The following is a 12,339-nucleotide window of genomic DNA, read 5'->3' as shown; positions in this document are numbered from 1 at the left end:
AGAGAGAGAGAGAGAGACAGGGAGAGAGAGAGACAGGGAGAGAGAGAGAGAGGGAGAGAGAGGACGTAGTGTTTGCCTTCCTGGCTCTGACTTGCCCCATAGCATCACTGCAGTGACTTTGAATCTATTCATCTTCCTGAACATGATGTCATTCCACTCTTCCTGACAGCTGAGAGGCACTCTGTTGTTCGTGTAGAACACAGTTTCTTCCTCCATTCGACTGTGGATGGGTGTCTGGGCTGATTCCACACTTTGGTTATTGGGAACAGAGCTACAGGGAACGGAGATGCCAAGTATCCCTTTGTGTGCTGCCTGGGCTACCTTGGATGTGCATGTTCATGTGTGTGCATGTGTATGTGTATATGTTCACACAGGAGTAGCATGACTGTACATATAGGTGGTTCTGTTTGATTTTTAAGAATGTTGCTGTCCTATGGCCGCACAGGTTTACTGTGAAACACAAGAGCCTGGCCTTTGCCTGCCTATCTGTGACTCTTTGCCCACCTCTAGGTGCAGTTTATAAACCAGAACTTACTCCCTCCTTCCTTCCTCTTTTCCTTCCTTCTCCCTCCCTCTCTTCCTACCGCCTATTCCCTTTCCTCCTGCTCCTGGTTTTCTGTTTGTTTGTTTGTTTGTTTGTTTGTTGAGACAAGATTTCTCACTGTAGCCCTGGCTGTTCCGGAACTCACTCTGTAGACCAGGTTAGACCAGGCTGGCTTCGAATGCAGAGATCTGCCTGCCTCTGCCTCCTGAGTGCTGGGATTACAGGTGTGTGCCAGCACTGTCGGGCTAGAATGTGTTTCGTATCCTACCTTCTCTGCACAGGTCTCCCTCTTTGCACACGTCCTCTTCTCTGCACAGGTCTCCCTCTTTGCACACGCCCTCACCAGTGCTTCCTTCATGGCAGTTGTCAGACTGGGATGAATCCCAGTGTTTTGAGTTTGCATTTCCCTCATGGCTGATGGTGGGAACATATTCTCACTCATTTATTAGCCATCTGTCTTTCTGCTTTTAATAGATTTTTTTTTTAAGATTTATTTATTTATTATATGTAAGCACACTGTAGTTGTCATCAGATGCACCAGAAGAGAGAGTCAGATCTCATTACGGGTGGTTGTGAGCCACCATGTGGTTGCTGGGATCCGAACTCAGGACCTTCGGAAGAGCAGTCAGTGCTCTTACCCGCTGAGCCATCTCGCCAGCCCCCGTCTGCTTTTGAGAACTATCTGTTCCTTTCATTTTCTCATTTGTTTACTGGTAGTTTATATTCTTGGTGCCCTTTTGAGTGTGTGTGTGTGTGTGTGTGTGTGTGTGTGTGTGTGTGTGTGTTGGACCGTCTTCCTGTTCTGTGAGCCGTCTTCACTCCGACTGGTTCTTTTGAGTGTATGAGTGTATGTGTGTTGGACCGTCCTCCTGTTCTGTGAATCGTCTTTACTCTGACTGGCTCTTTTGCTGTGGAACGGGTTTCAGCTAATGTCGTTTGTTAGTTCACGTGGTTATACCCTGAGCTGTTGAGTTCTTTCTGGAAAGTACTGCTTCAGCCTGTACCTTAGAATGCTCTCCCTGAAAAGTAAGGATCCATGTGTGTGCTGGCTAGTTTTATGTCAACCTGACACAAGCTGGAGTCATTAGAGAGGAAAATGCCTCTGTAAGATCAGGAGTTACGCAATGTGGTGCTGGGAACGGCACTTAGCTCCTCTGGAAGAGTTGTTTGTGCTTTTAAGCTTTGAGCCATCTCTTTAGTCCTGACTTGTAAACATACTGCACATCTTGCACTTCTGGATTGCAGTCAGCTTGGTCATGATTTTAATGTATTCCTGCATTCAGTTTGAATGTATTTTATTTAAAATTTTTGAGTCTGTATCAATAAAAATGGTCTGTATGTAGCCTCCCTCTCCCTCTTTTTCCCTCCCTCCCTCTCTGTCTGTCTGTCTCCTTCTCCCCACCTCTGTCTCAATCTCTGTCTCTGTTTTCCTCTCCTCCTCTCTGACATGTCTCTCTCTTTCTATCATCTGTCCTCTGTCTGCATCTCTCTCTCCCTCTCCCTCTGTCTGTGTGTGTATGTGCTCCCACATGCGCACGTGTGTGTGTGTGTGTGTGTGTGTGTGTGTATGCATGTGTGTGTGTGTCTGTGTGTGTTCATGTGTGTGTTTGTGCATGTGTGTATGTGTGTAACTTAGCTTTGGTGTCAGGTGTCCATGCTTTCTTGACTTAATTCAGCAAGTTCACAGGTAAGAATATTTTATTTGCTGAAATATATGCCACATAAGTCTGAGCTCCATAACTGACACTGGGCAGATGTCGAGTAATCCGGATGTGGCAGCGTTACTCAAATGGAATCACTTTTGCCAAGGTGTAGCCTGAACCATTGTTCTATACAATGTGGAGCAGTTGACCTGACCTGCACAGTCGTTGCCACGTGCACAGGCTGCTTCTGTGCTTCTCTTTCTTGTTAAGTCAAGGGCTCGCATGTTACTCTCTCAGGCCAGGCTCTTTCCACTGTGATGGGGAAGAACAACAAAATCCTGGCACTGAGTTCTAGGCCAGCAGGTGACTGTGGTGGCTAGCTTTATGTCCATTTGATACAAGCTGTTGTCACCGGAGAAGAGGGAACCTCAACTGAGAAAATGCATCCATAAGATTTGGCTGCAGGCCAGCCTATAGGACATTTTCTTTTCTTCCTTCCTTCTTTCCTTCTTTCCTTCCTTCCTTCCTTCCTTTCTTCCTTCCTTTCTTTCTTTCTTTCTTTCTTTCTTCCTCTTTTTCTTTCTTTCTTTTTAAAGATTTATTTATTTATTATATGTAAAGACACTGTAGCTGTCACCAGAAGAGGGCTTCAGATCTCATTACAGGTGGTTGTGAGCCACCATGTGGTTGTTGGGATTTGAACTCTGGACCTTCAGAAGAACAGTCAGTGCTCTTAACCACTGAGCCATCTCTCCAGCTCCTGGGCATTTTCTTAATTAGTGATTAATGGGGGAGGATCCAGCTCATTGTGGGTGGGGCCATCCCTGGGCTGGTGGTCCTGGCCTCTATAAGATATAAGATAGCAGGCCAAGCAAGCCATGGGGAACAAACCATAAGCAGCACTCTTCCGTGGCCTCTGCATCAGCTCCTGCCTCCAGGTTCTTCCCTGACTTCCTTCCATGATGAACAGTGCTGTGGAAGTGCCAACCAAATCAACCCTGTCCTCCTCAACTTGCTTTTGGTCATGGAGTTTCATCGCAGCAGTAGTGATCTTGACTAAGACATGGGGCTACATAGCAAGATGTCCTGTTTTAATAAAAGGTGGGAGAGAGACTGGAGACATGGTTCAGTGGTTAAGAGCACTGGCTGCTCTTCCAGAGGACCTGTGTTTGGTCCCCCAGCACCCACATAATGTCTCCCGGTGGTCTGTAACTCCAGTCAGAGGGGATCCAATGCCCTCACCAGACCTCACTGGACACCAGGCACACGTATGGTGCACAGACATAAATGCAGGCAAACACCCATGCACATCAACTAAAAACAACTCATCTTGTTCTCTTGCTTACACATAAAGCACAGCAACCTCTGCCGCTGTGGTGGAGCTGCGTTTGTGGCGTTGTTTACGAGTCCGAGGCTGACTCCTGGAGCTGCTGCCTTGCATCTGCCACCCTCTTTTCTGTTTGCTTCCCAGGAGCTAGACATGCTGCTTTACCGCATGTGAGCAGTCGACCCGACATGGAAAACTTTGTCTTGTATGAGGAGATTGGCAGAGGAAGCAGAACTGTTGTATATAAAGGGCGTCGGAAAGGGACCATCAACTTCGTGGCCATCCTTTGTACTGAGAAGTGCAAACGGCCTGAAATAACCAACTGGGTACGTCCTGGGGGTTTCTCCCCTCTTGGAGGCTGTGGGTGGATACCAGGTGACCCGTGAGCATAACCCCGAAAGTCTGGGTGTGGAGGGGAGGATTGAGAGGTCAAGGACAGCCCAGGCTACATAGGATGGTGTAGAAGGCTTGCCTAGTGTGTGCAAGGCCCAGCATTCCGCCCCCAGTACTCAAATAAAATAGGTAGTGAGGTAGCAGAAGCCATTAGGCACGCCATGCCCACAGTGAGTATTTTCACCCTGGAACAAGGGCCTCATCTCTTGTCTGTTGCTGTCAGCCTTGAGTAATGGGGTGTCAGCTCTTATGGTTTTGGTGCAAGGGGTTCTACAATAGACATTTGTTTCAAGAGTTGGTGTATGGGGACTGGCAGGATGGCTTGGTGGGGAAGCACCTGTCACCAAGGCTGACGAACCTGAGTTCCATCCCTGGAACCTACACTGGGGAAGGAAACAAGCAGCTTGGAAAAGCTGTCCCCTGACCTCCGCATACATGCTCCAGCACACAGCCCCTGTGCATAGGCAGCGGTTCCCGCACTGACCTCCGCATACATGCTCCAGCACACAGCCCCCGTGCACAGCAGCGGTTCCCGCACTCACCTCCGCATACATGCTCCAGCACACAGCCCCCGTGCACAGGCAGCGGTTCCCGCAGAGGCCAGAGAACAACTTCTGGGTTGTGGCTCCTGGGGACTGAGCTCATCATCAGGCTTGGCAGTGAGCACGTTTGCCCGCTGAGCTAACTTGCTGGCCCAGTGTGCTTCACGCTATAGGACCACGTTTACACTTCATTCTGCAGGAAGGCGTCTACTCTCACTGCCCAAGATTGTTCAGACTTAACTGTGAGCCTGGGGACTGAGGAGGAGCTTCCAGTTGTGGTGTGTGCCTTCTGCAGACACAGGGTGGGGGGGGGACGATGACAGAAGATACCACCCAACCAGCAGGACAAGCGAGAGCTTGGAAACGCTGGCTGTGGCTTCCCAGATTGCTGGCTCTCTGAGTAGAGCACAGGTTACACTCCCAGCTCCTGGGTCTGTGCCCAGCACTCTGGCAGTGGGCTGCTCACAGGCCCAGCACTCTGGCAGTGGGCTGCTCACAGGCCCAGCACTCTGGCTGTCGGGCTGCTCACAGGCCCAGCACTCTGGCTGTCATTGATGTGTTACTTTTGCGCGATGGTGTCCACTCAGGTAACAGGCTGTATTCTAGACGCCTGCCTGCAGCCTTCCGTACCCTTTCCCTCCTAGCCCGCAGACGCCCCCTCCTCACCGCACAGATTAGTCTTGTGGATTTTGAGTGTGGTGTAAACAGAGCCTGGATCCCTCTGTGAAGCAGCGCTGGTGTTTCGGATACTAATAGGACACACGGATTGGAGGAGGAGCAGTGGTTTTGTTGGGTGTCCAGCCAGATGGATGGCAATGCAAGTCACTGAGAGGGAAGACAGCCCAGAGATGGGCAGGCCTGATTTTGATTTCAGGGAGTCCATTGTCCATCCAGAGGACTGTGAGGAAGGCGTTGGGTGTCTGAGTCTGGTTGAGAAGCACATTTGGAACAGAGATGTAAATTGGGAGCACCGTTGTACTTATCAATGTTAGGTCGCAGTGAGGGATGGTGCAAGAGGCTTGGCTTCCTCCATTACAGCCATGAGCAGTGTATAAAGGGATGGAGGGAGAGCAGCAGGGGACGGCACCAGCAGCAGACTAGAGAGAGGGAGTGGGCTAGCCACACTGACAGTGGCTTCTCCACCCCTCTGAGACCAGTGGGCAGCACCAGGCCACTGACTATAGCTGCTGAGTTCTTTGAGCTGGTGTTCTAGGTTCCATTTTGCTGCTGTTAACTACACTTGCCGGGAGGAGACTCTCTGCACACTGTTACAGCTGAGGAGGGAGACAGGCCCAAAGTACTCGCACTGAACGAGAAGGCAGGAGCAGCTACCTAGAGCTGATGCTGTGACAGACTGGGGAGAGGGAGGCTATCAGAGGAAGAGAGAGGTCAGCCGTGCTGTGCAGGTGAGGAGAGAGGTCAGCTGTGCTGTGCAGCTGAGGAGAGAGGTCAGCCGTGCTGTGCAGCTGAGGAGAGAGAGGTCAGCTGTGCTGTGCAGCTGAGGAGAGAGAGGTCAGCCGTGCTGTGCAGCTGAGGAGAGAGAGGTCAGCTGTGCTGTGCAGCTGAGGAGAGAGGTCAGCTGTGCTGTGCAGCTGAGGAGAGAGAAGTCAGCTGTGCTGTGCAGCTGAGGAGAGAGAGGTCAGCCGTGCTGTGCAGCTGAGGAGAGAGAGGTCAGCTGTGCTGTGCAGCTGAGGAGGTAAAGGCTGAGGACCTAGGGACGGATGGAGAGGTGACCAACCAATGGCCTCCAAGGTGAGGTTTTAGCAGAGACAAAAACCGGAGCTGGTGTTCAAGATGGGAAGAGAAGGCAAACACTGTTCCAGCTTTCTGCTGTGTGAGGAGGTGGTGGCTTCATGAGCATCTGAGGCTAGTGTGGGAACTTGAAATAGCGTGGTTCAAGGCGGAGTGTTTGCTTTTGCCTGTGGAAGGATCCAGCCTGTGAAAGCTGGTCACCACCAGCTCCCTTGTCCTCACTGCCTGGCTCTGTGCCCCAGGCCCTTTTGGAGCCTCTTCAGCTTCACCTGCCCTGGCATTTTACTGGGAGCGGAGGAGGAAGAGCTCTGCTGGGGTGACCTGGTATCTTGACTGAAACCCCTTTGAGAGTTCCCTAGGAAATGTCTGCCAGTGACATTCAGTCACATTGCTGGTGTCTACTCAAGTGGAGGAAATGTTTTCTGGCTAGGCACGAGGCTGCCTTAGGTCATCCTGGCTTCTCTTACTAAGCTCGTATGTGAAGTGGGTGTTGAGTCAGCACCAGGAGCCTTTTGGCAGGGACTCATGAGCAGCTCTTTAGGGATAGATGATAGAGATAGGTGGGGAGTGCTGACAGCTGAGGCAAGTGGGCCTGGGGTGGTCTGCCTGGGTGGCCAGGCAGAGGCAAGGCTCACCACAGCTCTCAGGTGTCCGTGCAGCCATGGACAGAGGTGGGAGGGTAGGGATATCCAGTGTACATTTTGGGCTTTGTGTTTGCTTCTTTTCTCATTCCACCATGTATACAAAACACCAGTTTGTACATGTGAGCTATGAGACAGTTGACTGCAAAGTAGACCTTGTGCCCGAGTGTGCTCAGGGCTGGTGAAGCTGAGCCAAGCTTGTGGGTGATGTACATACACCAAATGCATCTTCAGGTTATAGCGTTCTCAACCTCCATCAGATATATCAGGACTTAGGCCATGACAGCACCACAGGGCACCCATGGTTCCTCAGTAGCAGTGCCCGTTTTGATGTTCCTTTCAGCCATTTCCCACAAGTAGTTTTCTTCACTGTTAGCAATCGCACACTCACTTTCACCGCCCTCACATACTCACACACTCGTATGCTCACACTAACACCCACACACTTGTGCACTTGCACGCTCACATACTGGCACACTCACACACTCATGATGTTTAAGTCGCACATCATTAGCTTTTCCCTGTGACAGTCCTTGAGAACCAGCACTTCTGACGGCGGCGGTAAATAAACCACATAGTTTGTCTATTTTCCGAGTTGAAAATGCTGTGTGTTTTTGTAGGTCCGTCTCACCCACGAAATAAAACACAAGAACATTGTAACTTTTCACGAGTGGTACGAGACCAGCAATCATCTCTGGCTGGTGGTGGAGCTTTGCACAGGTAGGGCTGTGAGCGTGTGCACGCAGACACATGGCTGGCTGGAGGGCAGTGATGGTGGGTGGTGGACCGTGGATGGTGGGTGGTGGGTGTGGGTGGTAGACCATGGATGGTGGGTGGTGGACCATGGATGGTGGGTGGTGGGTGGGTGGACGGTGGCTGATCTGAGCTCAATTCTTGTAGGTGGTTCTCTAGAAACCGTGATTGCTCAGGACAAGAACCTCCCAGAAGATGTCGTGAGAGAGTTTGGGGTGGACCTGGTCACAGGGCTGCACCATCTCCACAGGCTGGGCATCCTCTTTTGTGACCTTTCTCCTGGGAAGGTAAATTGTGAGCTCTGACTTCTTGGTACCTCACATCTCAGCCCTTAGGACTTTCTCAGGGTTTTTTTTTTTTTTTTTTTTTAATAAAAGAAAGTCTATATCATCTATGCAAGCTGTCTATTTAAGTTGCTTTGGGACACAGTCCTTCCCCACTGCAGAGGTCTCTGAGTTTTCAGTGCTTGGGTCATATACTGGGAGTGATGAGCCCATGCGGTACTCTTAGCACTGGAGCATGGCCATGCCTTGGTCTGACAGTGGCATTCCTGACTCAGTCCTATTCCTGACGGCACTGCTGGCCACAGGTGAATGCCTCTGTGTTTGCATTCAAGAGTCACAGGACTGCTCAGCTTTCCAGCCACCCCAGGCCGACTCGGAAGCTGTGTGTGACCTGGCTTGAGTCACCACCTCCCTTGCAGCTTCCTTCTCTGGGTGTTCGGTGTTCGGGTGTTCAGAGAACCCCGCACTGCTGCAGAAGCCACACACTTAGATATGGCAGCAGCACTAGTCTGAGCTTTTCGTGTCCTTTATGCCACAAAGTGAAGGCTGAGCATTTAGTTTGTGGTTTGCTGTGCCAATCTGTACGTGAAGACGAAACTATGAAGGGAGTGGTGGGAACCAAAACAGGGAAGCCAGAAAGGAAAACTGTGGAGGCCTTCCAAACGATAGAATAGTTCCTGCTTGGAGCACTCATGAGCCAAAGCCACTCAGCTAGTGCAGTGTGCAGCTAGGTTCAATGTGCAGATTATGGATGGCATCTAGAGACTTCGAATGTGAACTTTATAGATTTTCTACATGTCAGGAAATACCATTCAGAGCTGGGCATGATGGCATGTGCCTACGATCCTATCACTTGGAGGTTGAGGCAGGAGGATCACCATAAGTTCAAGGCTAGCCTAGTATACAGAGGGAGTTCCAGAACAGCCTGGATAACAGAGTGAGACCCTGTCTAACAACCAAAACCTAAAATAACGTCCTCCGCAAACATACTGTTTTTATTTACTTTTGAAAACAATTTAAAAATGTAAAACCTGGGCTGGAGAGACAGCTCAGCGGTTAAGAGCACTGACTGCTCTTCCAGAGGTCCTGAGTTCAATTCCCAGCAACCACATGGTGGCTCACAACCATCTGTAATGAAATTGGATGCCCTCTTCTGGAGTGTCTGAAGACAGCTACAGTGTACTCATATATAAAATAAATAAATCTTAAAAAATTAAAAAAAAAAAAAGTAAAACCTTTTAGTTCCCAGCTGAGAAGAGGTGGGGTGTGGCCTCTGGGTCTGAGGCCATCATTTGCTCAGCGTTGTGTGGAACATTTAATGAAGTGTACCGCAAGGTTTTCTATGAGGGTCTGTGATGTAAACTGCTTTAGAAAACTAGGATTGGAAAGAGCTGGGCAGGGTTCGTGTTTCTGCCAATAAAGTTTTATTGAAATACTGCTGCACCTGTGGCCTGTGTGTTACCAGTGGCTGCTGTTTTGAATAGCTTTGGAGCTGTGGAGTGGACAGCATGTGGACATGCTGGATGGTAGTCTGTGTTTGAGCAGGTCTCCAGGGGATGCTGATGGTGGCCTCCCAGGCTACTGAGGTGGGTTAGCTGACACCCTTGGTTGAGTGTCAGTGTGTGTGAGTTAGGCCGACTTTAAACCGCTCTTAACAGAAGGTCTCCAGTCCTGTTGTTGTTGTCTAGACATGTTCAGTGTCGTGGCTGGAAATGACACAGCTTCCTGGGCTGGTTCAGCAAACTCCAGCCAACTTGTGATCACACAGGCCGTTGGCCAACTTGAGTCAGTCTCAGCCCTTCGTCTGTGAGACTTCCATGAATCCCCACTGAGCAGAAAGAGGGGGTCTCACCCTTCCTGCCATACATGGGGGAAGCAGGACCCCAGGGGCTGCCAAGGTCTGCAGCAGGTAGGCGGTGACTTGGGCCCACCTCTATGTCCAGCACTAGTTACGGTCCCTCAGTTCAGAACCCCACACACATCCTTTCTTGAGTAAACGACACACAGGCAGGTGGGTGTTTAAACCCTCAGTCACCTGTGTGTTCTTGGGGGACTGGCCTTTTGCCCTGTCAAATACCCACATCCCACAATGCTTCAGGCCCACATATCGAATGGTGTGGTAGCCTTCTGTACCCTCCTTGTACAACCTGTGCAATCAGAAAATCTTCCCCCAAATAATTTTGATCCACAGATTGTGGGTTTAGAGCTCGAGGGTACAGAGGACGAGCCATTTAATCTTTATTCTTTATCTTCATAATGCAACCTGTATGTTCTTTATCTTTCCTACAGCCCAAGCCCCCTGCTGGCTCTCTGGTGTCTGAGCCAGCTTTGATTCTGCTGTTACTGGAATGTCATGTCGGCTGTTAGGGAGGTGAAGCGTCCCCCGCCCCCGCCCCTCAATTTTATCTATACCACATCTTTCAAGACCACTTCTGTAGTCCCTTGGCTTCCTTTTGAAAGTTCAATGTCACTTTTTTCTGAGCCATGACAGGGCAAGGGAGCTGCAAAGCCCTGGGCACGTTTCCGGGGTCCCTGTGAGGCCCGAACTGGGCTCTGAAGCCTCTGACACTGTCTCGGCCTTTGCAGATACTCTTGGAAGGGCCTGGAACACTGAAGTTCAGCAATTTCTGCCTGGCAAAGGTGGAGGGGGAGAGTCTGGAGGAGTTCTTTGCTTTGGTGGCAGCAGAAGAAGGAAGTGGTGACAGTGGAGAGAACGTGCTGAAGAAAAGCATGAAGACCCGAGTCAGAGGTACGCGGGAGCCCGTGCCGAGGAGATGGTGTGTGTGGTTTCTGCTTCACTACTCACACATTGTGGAGAAACATGACAGAGGGTCCTGTACATGCATAGCTGCATCCTGGCTTGAAGTGTCCTTGCAGCTCTGAGGGTGTGTCAGCACAAGAGGTCTCGGACAATGTGAGCACCTTCTCATCACCCACCAGAGAAGGGCTGGCTCACTCAGCTCTCAGAATGGGCCTGGCATGTACAGTGGTTCTCCAGTATGCTCAGCCCTGTGGCGTAGTGTGTTCTTAACAGGTGGGCTTGACAGTGAGGTGCTGCCAGCTCAGTATCAGGGTTACTGTGCTTAGGGCTGGGGTGGCTCAGTGAGTAAGTGCTTGCTGAATGATCAGGGGGACCTGACTTTGATCCCCTAAAGCCCATGTAAAAAGAGCAAGTGTGGCTACACTCATATGTATTGGGGTACAGGGGAGTAGAGATAGGAGGATCCCTGGGGCTCGCAGTGCAGTCTACTTAACTAGCGAGTTCCAGGTTCAGTGAGGGAGCCGGTCTCAAAAAATAAGGTGGAGCTGTATGGAGGAAGTCATCCAATGTCAAGTCAACCCCTAGCTTCCACCTGCATTTGGTGCACATGCATCCACACATGCACACGCACTCCAAACACAGGCAATGGATGCAAGTATGTGGGTATGTGAGCATGTCTGTGCCATAGTGAGTAGAGGTTAGAGGGTAACTTGGGAGTCTGTTCTCTTTTATTGTGTGGGTCTAGGGGATTGAACGCAAGCCGTTAGGCTTGGTGGCAAGCAGCTCTGCTCTACTGAGCCATCTCACTGGCTCTATCCTTATAGTGCATGCTGTTTCCCCGTGTCTTTCCATCTCAGTAGCTCTCGTGCTGGGAATAGTTCCGGTGCCTAACCCAGCCACTCTTGGCTTTGGTTTTCAGGATCTCTGATCTATGCCGCTCCGGAAATCGTGAAGGGGGCTGAATTCTCCGTTTCCAGTGACCTCTGGTCTTTGGGCTGTCTACTTTATGAAATGTTTTCAGGTGATTGTTTTTTGGTTCATTATAAAACCAAACCATACTAAAACAAAAAGCAAACTGTGCATTTAGTGTTTGCAAGTGCCTGATCTAGCAGGTGTCACAAAATTGGTTTTAAAGCATCTTTGTGTACACTAGACTCAGCTCTGCTTTTAGGCTGCCGGGTGCTCTTGGTGCATTCTGACATGTAGTAGTTTTCATAACTATCTGCAATGTTGAAATGCACTTGACCACTGAAGAATACGTAGAAGATCTCCTGCGGCTGTGGGTGAATGACTCAGAGGCTGACCCTGTGTGAACTTGAATTTTGATTTGGAAAATTAATTTTGCATTTGAGAAGGCTGGAATGTGTAGCCTGGACACTTGGCAGATATGCAGTAGTTAGTAGCTTCCCTTTCCCTAGGACTTGTGTAAATCTTGTATTTATGATAGTGTAATTCCCCTGGGATTGTGAGATTCCCGGAGGGACCCCCACACTCAAATCCCGGGAGCGATGACCCCACACACCACCAAGACATGGACTTGATGCAATCTGCAAGAGGCTTTTTATTCCAGCTAGCTGGGGCGAGACTCATAACCCTCACAGGGGTAGAGAAGTCTGGCCCCGACCGAGCAAGGTCTTAGGCAGTTTTTTATTTCTGTGCAGTTGCTGGGGCAAAAGGGAAGACTGGGGTAAGGGGAAGG

The 12,339-nt window shown here is 50.2% G+C and overlaps 1 protein-coding gene across 4 annotated transcripts in view; it reads left to right on the top strand.

Annotated features, from left to right (window-relative positions):
- The window catches only part of Ulk4 (unc-51 like kinase 4), a 308,678-nt gene that overhangs the window by 3,138 nt on the left and 293,201 nt on the right, over nucleotides 1-12,339 (top strand). For all 4 annotated transcript variants that reach the window (XM_031345897.1, XM_031345899.1, XM_031345898.1 and 1 more), the window contains 5 exons: nucleotides 3,659-3,840; nucleotides 7,463-7,562; nucleotides 7,743-7,882; nucleotides 10,466-10,628; nucleotides 11,560-11,661. In XM_031345897.1, coding sequence (XP_031201757.1) covers nucleotides 3,703-3,840; nucleotides 7,463-7,562; nucleotides 7,743-7,882; nucleotides 10,466-10,628; nucleotides 11,560-11,661 — 643 coding nt within the window. In that variant the 5' untranslated portion in view covers nucleotides 3,659-3,702. The remainder of the gene's footprint in view (nucleotides 1-3,658; nucleotides 3,841-7,462; nucleotides 7,563-7,742; nucleotides 7,883-10,465; nucleotides 10,629-11,559; nucleotides 11,662-12,339) is intronic.

Source organism: Mastomys coucha, unplaced genomic scaffold, assembly GCF_008632895.1.
Source record: "Mastomys coucha isolate ucsf_1 unplaced genomic scaffold, UCSF_Mcou_1 pScaffold23, whole genome shotgun sequence".
In the NCBI taxonomy this organism is placed as follows: Eukaryota; Metazoa; Chordata; class Mammalia; order Rodentia; family Muridae; genus Mastomys; species Mastomys coucha.
Note: the sequence above shows the minus strand (reverse complement) of the source record. Positions and strands in the feature narration are given on the sequence as shown.